This window comes from Diceros bicornis, chromosome 1 (genome assembly GCF_020826845.1).
Source record: "Diceros bicornis minor isolate mBicDic1 chromosome 1, mDicBic1.mat.cur, whole genome shotgun sequence".
NCBI lineage: Eukaryota > Metazoa > Chordata > Mammalia > Perissodactyla > Rhinocerotidae > Diceros > Diceros bicornis.
The window spans coordinates 20,062,415-20,079,217 of NC_080740.1; the positions used below are offsets into that span (position 1 = coordinate 20,062,415).

At 36.6% G+C, this 16,803-nt stretch overlaps 1 protein-coding gene across 9 annotated transcripts in view; it reads right to left on the minus strand.

Moving 5' to 3' along the window:
• The window catches only part of FAM172A (family with sequence similarity 172 member A), a 412,528-nt gene that overhangs the window by 374,094 nt on the left and 21,631 nt on the right, over positions 1-16,803 (minus strand). For 7 of the 9 annotated variants that reach the window (XM_058530242.1, XM_058529948.1, XM_058530022.1 and 4 more), the window contains one exon: positions 4,510-4,633. The exons of the other annotated variants lie outside the window; for them this stretch is intronic. In XM_058530242.1, coding sequence (XP_058386225.1) covers positions 4,510-4,615 — 106 coding nt within the window. In that variant the 5' untranslated portion in view covers positions 4,616-4,633. The remainder of the gene's footprint in view (positions 1-4,509; positions 4,634-16,803) is intronic. 9 annotated transcript variants of the gene reach the window in all.

The following is a 16,803-nucleotide window of genomic DNA, read 5'->3' on the forward strand; positions in this document are numbered from 1 at the left end:
CAGTATACTGATTGGACCTAGTGAGCAAGAAAGAGCAATTACTCTAGACTTATTGGTAACACATTGGCATCTCAAAGAGTGGGAAATAGATCTGACAGCCTCTTTTCCCAGCCATCCCTGTCAGTGCCCAATGGGTTCATGAACAAAGTGGCCATGGTGGCAGGGATGGAGGTTATGCATGGACTCATCAATACAGACCTCCACTCACCAAAGCCAACCTGACTACAGCCACTGATGAGTGTCCAATCTGCCAGCAGCAGAGACCCATACTTAATCCCCATTACGGCACCATTCCCCAGGGTGATCAGCCAGCTGCCTGGTAGCAGGTTGACTACGTTGGATGCCTTCCATCATGAAAGAGGGAGTATTTTGTTCTTACTGGAATAGACACTTTCTCTTTCCCCACATGCAATGCTTCTGCCAAATCTACTATCCATGGACTTACAGACTGCCTTATCCAACATCATGGTATTCCACATAGCATTGCTTCTGATCAACGAGCTCACTTCACAGCAAAAGAAGTGCAGCAATGGGCCTATGTTTGTGGAATTCACTTGTCATACCGGGTTCTCCAACATCCTGAAGCAGCTAGTTTGATAGAATGGTGGAATGGCCTTTTGAAGATTCAGTTACAGTACCAGGTAGGTGGTAACACCTTGCAGGGCTGGGGCAAGATTCTCCAGAAGGCTGTATATACTGGATCAGTGTCCAATACAGTCACTGTACTCCATAATGATGTTTCAGTCAATGACGAACTGCATATACAACTGTGGTCCAATAAGGTTAGTACCATATAGCCTAGGTGTATAGTAGGCTATCACATCTAGGTTTGTGTAAGTATACTCTATGATGTTTGCACAACGACAAAATCGCCTAACAACGCATTTCTCAGAACATATCCTCGTCATTAAACGATGCATCACTGTATATGGTGCTGTTTCTCCCACAGCCAGGATTCACAGATCTAGAAATTAACAGTAAAAATGGGATTGTTACTACTCACTGTTACCCCAAGTGAACAAGGAAAGAATGTCCATTTTCACTATTCTTATTTAACATAGTATTGGAAGTCCCAGACAGCACAAAAAAAGCAAGAAAGGAAATAACAGGCATATAGATGGAAAGGAAGAAACAAAGCTGTCCAATTTGCAAATGACATGATGGTCTACATAGAAAATCCCAAGGAATCTACCAAAAAAGCTCCTAGAACTAATAAGTGACTTCAGCAAAGTCACAGGATATAGTATCAACATACAAAATTTGATTGTATTTTCATAAACTATCAGTAAACATGTGGCAACTGAAATTAAAAACACAACACCATTTACAATCACTCTAAAAATTAAAACAAGTATAAATCTAATAAATGTATAAGACATATAAGCTGAATATTACAAAATGCTGATAAAGGAAATCAAAGATCTAAATAAATGAGAGACATACCATGTTCACGCATTGGAAGACTTAATAAAAATGTCAATTCTCCCCACATTCATCTATAGTTCTAAATACAATTCTTATCAAAATCTCAGTAAATTTTTTTTTTTCAGATACAGACAATTTTACTCTAAAATTTACATGGAAAGGCAAACAACCCAGAAGAGCGAAACAATTTTGAAAAAGAAGGAAGTGGAAAGAATCACTCTACTCAATTTTAAGATTTACTATATAGTACGGTTATCAAGAGAGTATGGTATTAGAGAAGAGACAGACACAGATCCATGTAACAAAAGAGAGAACCCAAAAACAAGCCCAACCAAATATACCCAATTCATTTTTGACAAAGGTGAAGAAGTAATTCAATCGTGAAAAGACAGTCTTTTTCACAAATGGTGCTCAATCTCACAATTGGAGATCAACAGGCAAAAAAACAAACCTTGACTACAGTCCAACACCTTATATAAAAATTAACTTAAAATGCATCATTAATTTAAAAGTAAAATCTAAAACCAGAAAACCTTTAGAAGAAAACATAGGAGAAACTCTTCAGGAACCAGGGCTAGGCAAAGAGTTCTCATACATGACACCAAAAGCACAATCCATCATAGAAAAAATTGATAAATAGAACTGTTTTAGAGATAAAGATTTATTCAGTTTGCCAATTTGTACTAAAATATATTTTACTACGCGTTTGCCATTTCATTTTCTAGTATTTCCAATATGACTCCTTCATTAATCCTTACAAGCTCATGAGTACTAAGCATTCTTACTCTTATTGTACCGATGAAGAAATGATTCACATAAGTAAGCAACTGTTCATGGTAATTGTAAAAACCCTGAGTCTGAATCCAGATAGTTCTATCTTTAGATCCTATCCATACTCTTTTAATGTCACCGTACTATCTCTAACATCCAGAAAATCAATCTAAACTTATATATACTGCTCATGGAAGTGTAAATTGGAACCATAACTTGGGAAATCCAATTTTCACATTATCAAGTAAGGTTGAAGATACACAAAATCTATCTAGATAGAAACCCAGCAAGTCTCTTTAGATGGAAACTCACACACATTTCTGTCCTCTCTCCTAAATCAACCATTATTCTGAGTGTGCTGGTCATTCCCAGCAGCATACAAACATGCAGTAAAACCTTCTATAGCATTGTCTACAGCTGTCTCCAATTCCTCTCTTCCCATTCTCTACTGAAGTTCTCCAACACAGCTTTCATTTCCCTCAATTCACTGAAACAGCTTTTGTGAAGATCACCAATGACCTCTACACTGTCAAATCCAAAAGTAAATTCTCAGTCCTCCTCTAACCTGACTCACCATCATGACTAAACTAATTACTCCCATTTTCTTCATTTGGTGTTCAGGATCTCTCCCCTGATCCTGGGTCTCAGCCTATCTTACTAGAAATCCATTTTCAGCCTCTTTTGCTGGTTCCTCCTCATCATCCTGACCCTAAGGCTGAGATGCCCTAGGGCTCAATCTTCAGATCTCTTCTCTTTTCTGGCTACACTGACATCTCTGGTGATCTCAATTAGGACCATAACTTTAAATATTATCTCTATGCTAATGAGTCCCAAAACTTTTATCTCTAACCCAAATGCTCTCCCAAACTCCACACTCAACTTCTCCACTTTCATCTTTAAGTGGCATCTCAATTTAATATTTAACAGGTCTAAAACCTAACTCCACCAACACTGCAACTTGCTTTTCCCACAGTTTTCTTAATCTAATTAATGGCACCAATCTTAGAGCTATTTAGGCCAGAACCTTCAAAGTTATCTTAGTTTCTTCTCTAACATCCCATGTCTAATCCAAAAGCAAATCAAGTTATCTCTTCCTTCAAAGCATCAGAATCTGTCCATTCTTCATCATCCCCTCTGCTACCACCCTAATCCAAGATATTATTATCTTTCACATTTGTGAGGAAAAAACAACGCTCTTAGCCATTTTCCATTTTTGTAGGTAAGGGCTAGTTACACCACCTCCTTGACAAATCATTAGCTCTAAAAGCAGGAACAAGGTGAGGCAAATTGAGCTAAGAAACTGGGTGCTTTCAAAGCATAATATGCTTTAGGCTTTCATGAAAAGAAGGTAGTAGGAGAGATTCTTGGGGTATCTTTATCATCAAGCCTGGCACAGCAGTGTAGGACAGCAGCTACGGATTCAGAGAAGTGGCCATAGCCAAGATAGTCTGGTATATATTCAGCTGGGGCATCTCCTACAAAAGCATCTTGAAGACCAGATAAACTCTACACGCTGAATCAAGTAAAAGAGACTCACTCTTATCATCTGGCATAGTTGGCATCTTGACATTTAGAAAACCCATAAGACTTTTTTCTACCATCAAAGAAACTAACTGAGAGACCTGCACAAGTTAGTTAGATAAAATGACCTTGGACAAGTCACTAGACAGATTGAAATATACGATAATGGAGAAAACTTCAATGGATTGGAGTTATGGATTGGAATACTTCAAAGTATTCAACAATGGATACTTCTTTCAGGAGTAAAATTATTTTAGGTAGCAGATTTAAAAAGTCTAGAACTGTTTAAAGTTCTAGCCTTCAAAAAGTCATTTAAGAAGTCTAGAACTCAAAATTCCCAAAGACTATCTAAGGCAGATTCCCTCTGAGGTGTTAACATGGAAGGCCTCTCATAAAATATCCCTAGTGCCAATGCCACAAAGATAGAATACAGGATTAGGCAGATCATTATCCTAACCTAGTATGACATTCCAATCAAGAACGACATGGTAAGGGCACTAGTCTTGACTCAAGGGTCCTATAGTGTTCCTTTTACCATTAAGTATATAACCTTGAATAAGAAAAGCATTAAGAACTCTTACAGCCGTAAATTTACATGATTCTATGATTTATTTACTGAGTACATACTACATCTCAGACACTGAGATAGTTGCTGTGAGGGATACAAATAATTACAAATAAAGTACTGATATTCTTATTTTAGAATTGAAATGAATAGAAGGTCACCTGAATACTCCTATACCTTCATTAGGCACAATGAAAATATCCTAAAAAAGCAAATTAAGTATGTACCTTTCAGTGCTGTAGTCTTTTCTTTTTCATCTGGACCTCCCTGCTGGATTTGTGCCATGCTTATCCAAATTGGCAACAAAATTAAAGAGCTCAAGGAAATAGACATCAATCTTCAGAAGACAGTCTAGAATGAATGAAAGCAATAAATTAACCTCTACTCAATCCTACCTTCTCCACAAGAACTTCCTAGATCCTCCCAGTTCGGATTAATCTCTCTATCCTGATTTCCCACTGCATTTTGTTGATGCCTATACCACAGTACTTATCACAGCCTGCCTTGCGTCATAGTTATTTATGTATTTGTCTGGTTCAGCTAATAGATTACAAGCCCCAGGACAGAAGTATCAAGTTTTTGTCATCTTTATATCTCTCATGTCACCAAACACAATACCTTATACATAAAGATACCTTAGGTTGCTGAATTGAATTTAGCTAAACTTACTATTTAGGTTTAGTTCTCTATCATGTAGTGTTTTTAAAAAATATCTTCAGGTAGTTTTAAAAACTTGAAATTTCTTCTAGAATAAACTGTAAGCATATGCCATTTACAAGGTTAGAATGTCTTCCTCCTGGAACATGCAGTCAGAAGGAGAAAAATACATAAATACATAAAGTAGCTAAAAATTACCTCTAGTGTAATTCAAAATACAACTTTAAGGGAAAAAACTAGCTCTTTTAAAAATAAAACTATGCCAAATTCAATGTCTGGAAACCATACTCCATAAATGGCACTCCAGTAAATAATCATAATATAAAATTATGATTTATTAAAATCGAATTCTGCTCTACTTTGGCTTAAACTATAAATAGATAGCTTTTCCCAGGGGGCCCATGAACAGTAAAAAAAAAACCACTATTCCTAAAGTTTAAAAGAAAAAAATGCAATACATGCAATGGAAAAAATTAAACTAACTTAGTCAATCCACAACTGTTAACGAAATTATATAAAGACTACATTCACGACAATAATAAAACAAGATTAAACATTACTCTGATTGAGGAACCGAAGTGATTTGCTACCCACAAAGCAAACTACAGTTAATATTCAGAAGTACATTTTATAACTATTTTTTAAAAATGAAGCATATTCATGATCAGCGGAGTATAGCAGAAAATACTTTTAAAAACCCAAATACTGAAAATAATATTTTAAAACTATGAATATTCCAAATGGTGATAAATCAATGCTGCCCTTAGCTCAATTCTAACCGTAGGTGAGGTGGTATAAGAAAAAGGGCCCTCCAGCTCTACCACTAACTAGCCATGTGCCCTTGACAAATTATTTAACTTCTCTGTGCTTTATTTTCCACATTTGTAAAATGGAAATGATAAGCATGCTTCCCTCATAGTGTTACAGCGAGGTTAAACATAAAACATTTAGTATAGTGCCTGATGCATAATTAAGTGCTCAACATATGTAGGCTTATATTCTGTAACTGTTGTAAATGTATCCTAGCTTCACCACCTAATAATGCCTCTGTGGCCAGGGACAAGTCATTTAATATTCAAAATCTTCAGTTTCTTCATTTATAATGTAGCTCATATAACAGTGGTTGAAAATTAATATTATAGAAGGTTCGTATAGCTGATCATTGCTATTACTAGCAGTATTATTGCTTCCCAATGGTGTGAGGATTCCTAATATAGGAAATACTAATAGAAAATAAGACTTTTTGACTGGGAAAGCATTTTCACTTAGCATGGAAGTAGTTATTTTTCTTCTGTGAAGAGGTAACTCAAAACTCTGTAAATTCTGTGTGAATAAAATGTGTCTACATTCCTTCAAGAAACAGATCCTAGTCTATAGGGTGGGCCATGAGCAAGACACCAGGGTGCAATGGTGAGTAAAACAGACATGGCCACAACCCAGGAAGGGGCTTACTCTCTAACTACCAAATCAAACTGCCAAATAGCCACAGATAAAATATATAAGACCTAGACTGTTAATTATAACAGTTATTAAAAAGCTATATATATACAAGGGCCATCCATTTACACTCAGGAATTAGTCTTATCTGTCAAGTCCCACAAGTTCGTGCACAAGTTTCACCAGAAACTCCTTATTATACACCATGCTGTAGCAAAAATTAAAGAGAAATGTTCATAATGAGAGATTCCACACAGTGTTCTTTCCTAACAATCCCACAACTAAATTATCTACAGGGGACTTCTTGCATTTTTTCACTCTATCCTTCTGCTAATTCAGTACTTCTTCTAAATATATAAACTGCCAGGTTACTTTTCATTGGCCCCAAATTGTCTGGTTTCTAAACAGAACAATTTATACGATTATATTAGTGTGACTGTTTTAACAAAAGTGCAATTACAAAATATTTTTGGTGCTAGAGTCATTTTCAAGACTCACTTTTTTTTTTTTTGGTGAGGAAGGTCAGCCCTGAGCTAACATCCATGCTAATCCTCCTCTTTTTGCTGAGGAAGACCGGCCCTGAGCTAACATCTATTGCCAATCCTCCTCCTTTTTCTCCCCAAAGCCGCAGTGGATAGTTGTTTGTCATAGTTGTACATCCTTCTAGTTGCTGTATGTGGGACATGAAGCAGTGTGTCGCTGCGCGCTCGGGATCCGAACTCGGGCCGCCAGTAGTGGAGCGTGCGCACCCAACCACTAAGCCATGGGGCCGGCCCCTAAGACTCACATTTTAAAGTTCTGGGGATCTAATGTATAGCATAGTGACTATAGTTAACAATACCGTATTGTATACTTGAAAGTTGCTAAGAGAGTAGATCTTAAAAGTTCTCACCACAAAAAAAAAAAGGTAACTATGTGAGGTGATGGATGTGTTAACTCACCTTACTGTGGTAATCACTTGTATGTCAAATCATCACACTGTTACACCTTAAACTTACATAACGTTATACGTCAATTATATCTCAATAAAGCTTGAAAAAAAGCTCTAAATATTCTACAGCATTTAATAACACATTGTCCCTTTAGACTCTGATCTCCATGACGACAGGTATCATGTCTGTCCCTAGCATAATGTCTGGCACGTTTGGAGCTCAATGGATATTTGTCAAATTTACAAATAAATAAGCAAAAGATAGAGGGAAAAAAGAAAATCCACATTTTAAAGAATCATTTTCAAGATTCCCAAGATTAAATATCAATTAATAATCATATTCTTATTTTACATGAGACAACCGAAAAATACATGTCACAATTCACTGAAGTGATGATAAATAAGTTAGCAGACTACTAATCACTATCTGTGACCCTAAACCTTACAGCAGCAGATGCAAAGCAGGTAAGCATGAAGCTAAAGCAATCTGTCTGTTGCTCTCTAATTCACTGCCAGATTTTTTACCTTCTCGAGTTATTTTCCATGGCTGTGGCCCAGCTGGTGAAGCTAAATCAGAACATTATAAATTCTCAACTTAGTTTTCCTAATAAAAATTCAGAGTTATAACCTGCATGACAACAGATAAACAGTACTGAAAATGCAACCAGCAAGCCCTTTGATACATTTGATATATATTAATATGTGCACTCGATGTAGTTTATTTAGTATTATCTGATGGAGGTTAGGTTATAGGGAATAAAGTGGTGGAAGGTTTTTACTGATGTGAGTTGGGACACAGTTGACATGTTGTATAATCATGATAACCACGGCTGTTTAAATATGGTTTCCTAGAAATGGTTACGGTATAAACTAGATTCAACATCTCAGTTTGCGATTTCATTCTGTGAACTACACAAAGCAATTATCATATCTTCTTCCCTTCTATGATTCCAACAGAGAACCCACTATGTATAAATAAAGCTATAAATAACTTGTCATGTGTAATGGTTATCCAGTCAGCATTTCAAAACATGAAACAGTAGAATATTTCTTAGTTGTCCTGTTTGCTCAAAATATGGCATAAGCACTTACAAAATGTGCAGAAGGATACACAGAAGCTTCAGTTTTCTACATCTGTTTGTTTTTAGGCAGGTAGTAAATAGGAACTAGATACAGATGATTTTGCAAGAGAAGGCCTTTCCACCTCATATTCTGAATGCAGTAATGAAAGTACAAAATATATCACAAGACAAGTAAAATTGGGTTAATTCCCTGGGGCCCTTGGAGCTGGTTTGGTCCCAAAGATCAATGCTCACCAAGTCAGGCTCTAGTTGTTCATCAGCAAAGTTTTTAGTTCATAATAATCCTGGACAGTTTATAGTTCTGAGGCTACAGTGTGAAAAATATGCTTTGAAGCGTGTGTGTGTACGCAGATATATGGGCACTGGGGAAGAGGCTGGAGAATGAGGGCATCAGGCTGGAGCAGACATGGAAAACAATGCCCAGGATAACATGGGCTCTTGGTGCATAGAAAATGGTAGTTTCTATAGAGAATATAACCTATGTTTGGATCAAGGTTTAGCTCAGACTAGGAATACCTGGTTCCAATCCAAACCTATCTAAAATAATTTCTTCGTTTCCCAAGCAATGTGATATGATAGGTTTGGAAGGAGAAAGCTAGGTTATTAATCTCAATTCCACCACCTCAGTGGTGGTGGTGGTCTCAAGCTCAGTGACCTTGAGAAAGTCACAAGTTCTCTAACCTAAGTAATGGGAATAAAAAAGAAAATAAGAGCACTTCCCTTTACAGGGAGATTATGAAGAATATATGAAAGAATGCACACAAAAATATTTTTCAAACTATAAATTCCTCCATAAATATTAGTAAGCCACATACTATCAGAAATAATTGGGTTCCAATTAATTTGTGCTCAAACCCAAGAAGAATTTCCAAATCAGTCCAGCTTACAGGAATGAGAAACTTTTGATGTGCATCCTTTAGATGAATTCTAAGAACAAATAATAAAGCCCCACAATAAATACCTGTTGAGCTGACTTAGGTTTCCAAGACTATACTGAAAATAATCATAATTGAATTTAAATTAATTTTTTGGTATAATTTGTTTACTTTTTTTTCCAATCTTATTAAAACATGTGCCTGGAAAATGTTCAAGCATGTGAATTTCACCTTCATTTAGATTAAAGTTGTGTCCAAAGAAGAACACTGTTCCAATTATCTCCTAAATACACACACTGGTCACAAAGTCACTGAGTCCTTTCATACCCATTATCGCATTAGGTCATCACCACAACTGGCAGGGTAGGCAGAGTTAACATATCTGCATTTTACAGAGATGAGGCATCCTGGGCTTTCAGAAGCTAAGTAACCTGGCTAAGGCATCCCAGATGGTAAGGGGTGGTTGGGATTCTAACTCTGGTCTTCTGACTCCTCATTGTATGCTCCTTCTACTCCACCATGCTAGTAGAGCCAAACTACTCATCTTCAACTAGAAAAATAATTCCAGTTTCTTCACCCTATAGAAGGTTTTCACTCTTGTGTACTAATCTATATTATCAGAAAGTATTACAGTTTAGAGTTTGGGCAAGTTGAAAGTAGTTAATCATATACATATATAGACAAAAGCTGTCAACCAAAATTGTCTCAGTCTATTTGGTTTGCTATTCAGAATTAAGACTGATACAAATTACTCCCCATCATTTTTCACAATACTTTGGTAAATCAAGCATCTAAAAGAAAGAGTCAAAAGTCAAGGAATATCAAATACAAAGATTTTAGAAGAAACTCATATTGCACTACTGTGTCTTTTTAACAGGTTCCGAAATTGGTAGCCATCTGGTTAGGTTTCACATTGTCTTTTGGCTACCAAAAAGGCAGAAACTCAACAATGCTAGAATGAAAACCTTAGAATATCTGCAAGACAACGCTAGAACCGAAGCTACGAAATTAAACAAGAGCTAAGATAATTCTCAATTTTGAAGCCCCTCAAAAGAAAAAATAATTTAAGTAGTCTTTTATGAAGTCTTCATAATATGCAGCAGAAACAGCAGAGCTATGGTTGAGGACAAAATAATTCCCAAAAAGAAGATATGCTCAAAATTTCAGAAAAACAGAATATGTCAAACAAATAGTAGCCTCTTTTATATGGGTCAAATATAAATGTCGTGTAAGTTACTTAAGAGACTCTAATTCTATGGCAAACATAAACAATAAAACATAAGTAGTATTACAAATGTACATAACTCCAGGCCAAAATGAACAAGTAGAAACTGTCTTCATAAGATTTCAAAGTCACCAATACCATGAAATAGCAATAATAACACCGTTAATTTGCAAAGCCTGCATCAAATTTTTTCATTCCATAAATACACTTACTAGCATCTCTGCTAAACCTTGTGAACTCAAGGTTCAACCTAGATGGTAAAATATAACATGCATGTGGTGGACACTGAGGTGAACCCCAGAGGCCCCTTCCAGGGGAACTCGCTGCTCAGCAGCAGGGAATGCAGTCAGCAAATAGCCTCCAGGTGTTCATCACCACTTCAGAGTCTGCCTCAGATGCAGAGAGTTGCCTCAAGGTCATGCCTTTCCCAGGTCGACCCTCAGTTGCCGACTGAGCCAAGTGGGATTATGAAGGCCCAGCCATCTCAGCGTGTCGCAGGACAACTCTGACAGGCAATATTTGCTCCAGAGCTCGCCGCCAGGTTGGTGAAGGTTTTGTCAGGCCTGCATTACATTCAACTTCTCCCTCTGAGCAATCCTGTTGTCCTTCTTTTCACAAGTGTTGATCCCTAAGAAACATCTTGCACTCCAAATTTTGTCTCAGTATCTGCTTCTGGAAAATCCAAGCTGTGACAATGTACTTTTCCAAATGTTTTTTCCAAAAGTTAAAAAAATTTCTGATATTAAGAGACAAGATGTATCCAGAATATATAAAGAACTCTGGCAACTCAACAATAAAAAGACAACCTAATTAAAAAAATGGACAAAGACTATGAATACACATTTCTCCAAAGAACATATACAAATGACTAAAAAGCAATGACCAAAAAGCACAAAAAAGACATGCTCAACATCATTAGTCATTAGTAAAATGCATATCAAAATCACAATAAGATACCACTTCACACCCTATACACAGCTATAATCAACAAGAAAGACAATAACAAGTGTTGGTGAGAATGTATAGAAATTGGAACCCTCATACATTGTTAGTGGGTATGTAAACTGGTGCAGCCACTTTAGAAAAGTGGCTAGTTTGGTAGTTCCTCAAAATGCTAAACACAGATTTACAATATGACCCAAAAATTCCACCTTCATGAAGGTGGAAAACTTCATGAAGTTTTCATAATCCGCAGCAGAAATAGCTAATAATAGGTCCATACCAAAACTTAAATGTTCACAGAAGCATTATTCATAATTGCCAGAAAGTAGAAACAACTTAAATGTCTATCAAGTGATAAATGGATAAACAAAATGTGGTATATCTGTACACTAGAATATTATTCATTAATTAAAAAGGAATGAAGTAGTGACACATGCTACAACATGAATGACCTTGAAAACATTATGCTAAGTGAAAGAAGCCAGTTACAAAAGAGCACATATCATCTGATTCCATTGATATGAAATGTCCAGAATAGGCAAATCCACAGAAACAGAAAGTAGATTAATGGTTTTCAGGAGTTGAGGGGGTGGAGAATGAGGAGTGATTGCTAATGGATTCATGGTTTCTTTTTGATGTGATGATTCCAATAGTCTAAAGGGGTCATTTGCATGGGAGTAGTATCCTTCACTGTGTATTAAATGGCTTTCTCTCTCCATCTCTTCTTTTCTACAGCTATAATGCCAAAGATCAAGGCACAGTCTCGAAAGGGAGGAGGCTGGAGCACCTCACTCACTCTTCTCTTTTCCTTCCATGAAATAGGAGTGATAAGTGGACTTGAGGCTGACTCATGTAAAGAACTTATCTCTTCAAATGTCCCTACCATCCCTGCCACCAGAACAAAGCTGACAACCAGCTAAGCCTGCTCTATCTAGACATTAGGGGCAAAAGTTATTTTCCAGGTATAAAAGGTGAACGTTATATATAAACTTTTTGTAAATCAAAGTGCTCGTCTAGCTTGTTTTGGTTCTGTGCATTGGGGTGTTCTCTGTCGATGGTCATTTGCCTCCCTGGCCTGTCACTATCCCTTGCATACATGCATACAACTTCCAAGGAGAATCTGGTCAGAAGCACTGATTCACTTTGGTCATGATTTAGTTAATTCCCTGGCCACATACCACCTAATAGCACCCCAATTTTACCACATTTCTAACAAGGATTGAAATTTGGTAAAAACTGCTTTATTATTATTATTATTTTGATTATTATCACAACTAATCCCACACATTGTACTAACTTACTTCAAAGTTAGAAACATACCATTTGCTGTGGGAAAAAAAATGAAAATAAACTTGAGATAGTTTGATTGTTGAAAATAATCAGTTTACTCTTAAGACCAGTAAGTTATACTAATAACACCAGCAATAAAGTTTAATGGCAAAGTTAAGCCTTGTGGATACCACAACTGTACTGCAAATAAGGCATTCAAGTACCACTCATATCCAATGTCTACTGACAGTGTACTCATTGTTTATTTAAGGGGAAAATCTCTGTGAAGCCTGACTTTACCTAACTGTGTTAACAACTATGAATGGTATCATTTAAGTGCCTTTAGAATGGGCTGGGTGTTTTTCTTTTGTTTTCTGTGTTTTTCTTGTCTTCTAGAATATCCCAATTCTTTATGAAGTGATAGTACTTTCTAGAATTTCATGTTTGTACCATATTTCAACAACGCCCTCATCCTGGGACCAACAGGCAATGATCTCAGGAGGATTTGGGGAGGCTCTATATTGCTATGATACCACAAATATCTGATCTGAAAAAAAAAGAATTAGGAATTTGAAACTTCAAGTCACCTTTTTAAACTACCATATTAGTTACAGTGGTTATTTACTTTATTCGGAAAACAATATACCCAATTCATACCTTGCCTAAATTAACAAAGGATATGAGGCAGCAAAATTCTCTTATTCCAAAAACAAAGAGCTTTGAACCCTCCTGGCTTCCACAAAATATTTTTCCTCCACAAAAGACAACCATCGCTTAGTCACACTATTAATTGCAGAAAATGAACCCTGTGGCACTGAAGTTGTCAGCACAAGGATATTTTGTGGAATGTTAAACCATTTATGCTATTAGACCTATGCTTAAACACGGTATGCCAGACAGCTCTCATTACTATTGTCTACACAAGCACAGTGGTAGTATCCCTTCCTATGATCAAGAGAGTCAAGAATTTTACAACTAGACTTCACTTCCTACATTATAGCTAAGTCCCCTGAGGGACCCTCCTGTTGAGAATAACTAAACTCGGAAAGTACATTACAAAATATTAGAATATCTACAAATGTCACTTCCTAAATTAACATAAAAGAAGAAAACCATAATAACTGAAATATCCTCAGAAAAAATATTTGATATAATTCAATACTCATTTTCTGAAGAGAAGTAATAGCAAACTAGGAATAAAAAGGAACATCCTCAACATGATACCAGGGTTCAAAAAAAATTACAGTAAAATTACTCTTCATGGTAATATATTAAAAACATCCTCTTTAAAATCAGGTACCAAAAAAGAATGTCCATCATTGCCACTTTACTATTACCACTTCTAGTCAAAGTTTTCTGGAGGTTCTAAAGAGTATAATAAGATATGGAAAAACAGATAAAAATGTATAGGGATTGAAAATATGAAAAGTTATTACTTACAGATACAACAACAACAACAAAACAAGAAGAATCAAGAAACAAGATTTTCTAGAATCAAAAAACAAGAAGAATAACTATATTATTAGGAATAAAAAGAGAACTTAGGAAGATGGTTAAAGTGATTTATATATAAAAATAAAGTGTATTCATAAATACCAGCAACAGTCAGTTATAAAGCATGTTTTTTTTTAAAAAAAGACATGTATAACAGCAAAAAATAAAAGCCTACATAGTAAGAATAAATCTAACAAAAGGTATGTTAAACCTATATGCAAAAAATGATAAAATGTTACCAAAAGACATTAAAGAAGACTGAAATACATGAAGTGATATACCACACTCATGAACAAAAGACTTAATACTGTGAAGATATCAGTTTTCCTCCAAATGATAAATGGATCAATACAATTCCACTCAAACTCAACAGATCTTGAAAAACTAATTCAACAAGTTCTATGGAAGAAGAATGGCCAAGAACAGCTAACACACTCCTAAAGAAGAATATGATACGAAGATTTGCCTTACCAGGTATCACAGTAATTAAGACAGTTTGTCACTAGTATTGGAAAGAACAAATTGACCAACAGAATAGAATGGAACTCCAAAACAGATCCACATAACAGATTCAGATGACACAGATGACACTGACATATCACTGGGGAAAAGACGGACTTTTCAGTAATTGGGACAAACGGTTAACTACTGAGTAAAAAAAATGAAATTAGATACCTACCTCACTCCATACACAGAGATCAATTTTGAATGGATTAAGGGCATAAATGTGAAAAGCAAACTTTAAACTTTTTAGGGGAAAATATAGGAGACTACTGTTTCGATGTTGGGGCAGAGAATACCACCGTAATGAGGTATTATTTTACACTCACTAGTCTATAAAAAATTAAGAAGTCTGACAATACCAAAAGTTAAAAAGAATGGAGTATTTTGGAGATTCTTAGTCACACTGCTGATCAAAATATAAATTAGTACAACCACTTTGGGAAAATTGGCATGAGATTTCCAAGTTAACCATTCTCATAATCTTCAACCCAGCAATCTCATATCTTGGTCCACTACTTGCTCTTGTACATGTACACCAGGAGACAGGCATGAAAATGTTCATAAAATGTTCATACCATCAAAAAAGCCAGTTTATTCATTATCTACAGCTGCATAACAAATTACTTTGAAATGTGGTTGCCAGAGGCCAGCCTGGTGGCATGGCAGTTAAGTTTGCACGCTCTGCTTCAGTGGCCCAGGGTTCAGGGGTTCGGATCCTGGATGCAGACCTGTACACCACTCAGCAAGCCATGCTGTGGCGGAGTCCCTCATACAAAATAGAAGAAGACTGGCACAGATGTTAGCTCAAAGACAATCTTCCTCAAGCTAAAAAGAGGAAGATTGGCAACAGACGTTAACACAGGGCCAATTTTCCTCACCAAAAGAAAAATGTGGTTGCCAAAAACAATAAACACTTATAATCTCCCAGAGTTCTGTGGATCAAAAATTTGGCAGCGGTTCAACTGGGAGGTTCTGGCTCAGGTTCATTAGGTTGCAGTCAGGATATACTGGCAAGGTCTGCAATTATTTGAAGGCCTGACTAGGGCTAAAGATGGCTCACTCACACAGATAAATTATTGGTACTGGTTGTTGCTAGAAGCCTGAGTACCTGCCCACATGGGCTTCTTCATAGGTCTGCTTAAGTATCACCATGACATGGCTTCTGGCTTTCTCCAGAGAGCTAGAGCCAGGAAAGCAAGGGAAAAGTTGCAAAAGTCTCAATGTTACTTCCTCGATATTCTACTGCACAGAGGGCAATTCCATGCGGTGTAGGAGGGGTCTACACAAAGGCATGAATATCAAAAAGCAAAGATCATTGGGGGCCATCTTAGTGTCTGGCTGCCATAACTGAAAAAGGCTGTTCTCCAATTATAGGAGGGCAGATATGCTGTATGTTAATAGAGATGAATAGTATAGAGCAGTGAAAGTGAATGAACCACAACTACACTCAAAAACATGGATGAGGGGCCGGCCCCGTAGCTTAGCGGTTAAGTGCGCACTCTGCTACTGGTGGCCCGGGTTCGGATCCCGGGCGCGCACCGACGCACTGCTTGTCCGGCCATGCTGAGGCAGTGTCCCACATACAGCACCTAGAAGGATGTGCAACTACGACACACAACTATCTACTGGTGCTTTGGGGAGAAAAAGGGAAAAAAAAAGGAGGAGGATGGGCAATAGATGTTAGCTCAGGACCGGTCTTCCTCAGCAAAAAGACGAGGATTGGCATGGATGTTAGCTCAGGGCTGATCTTCCTCACACAAAAAAAAAAAAAAGGATAAATTTTCCCAAAATAATATTAAGTAAACAACCAAGTCTCAGAAAACTATATACAGTATAATACCATTTATATAAACAAACTAAACTAAAACAATTTATTGGTATCACAATTTAGGTGATAAAATTATAAGAAAAATCAAGAGAAAAATACAAAATTCAGAATAGTGGTTACCTCTGGGAAGGTGGGAAGAGTATGAGACAGGAAGAAACACAGGTCAATGCAAATTATTGGTATTGTTTTGAGTCTTGGATTGAGTGGTGAATTTACAGCTGTTCATTATATTATTATGGTTTATAACTTGCATAAGCATTACGCATAGAGCTGCCAC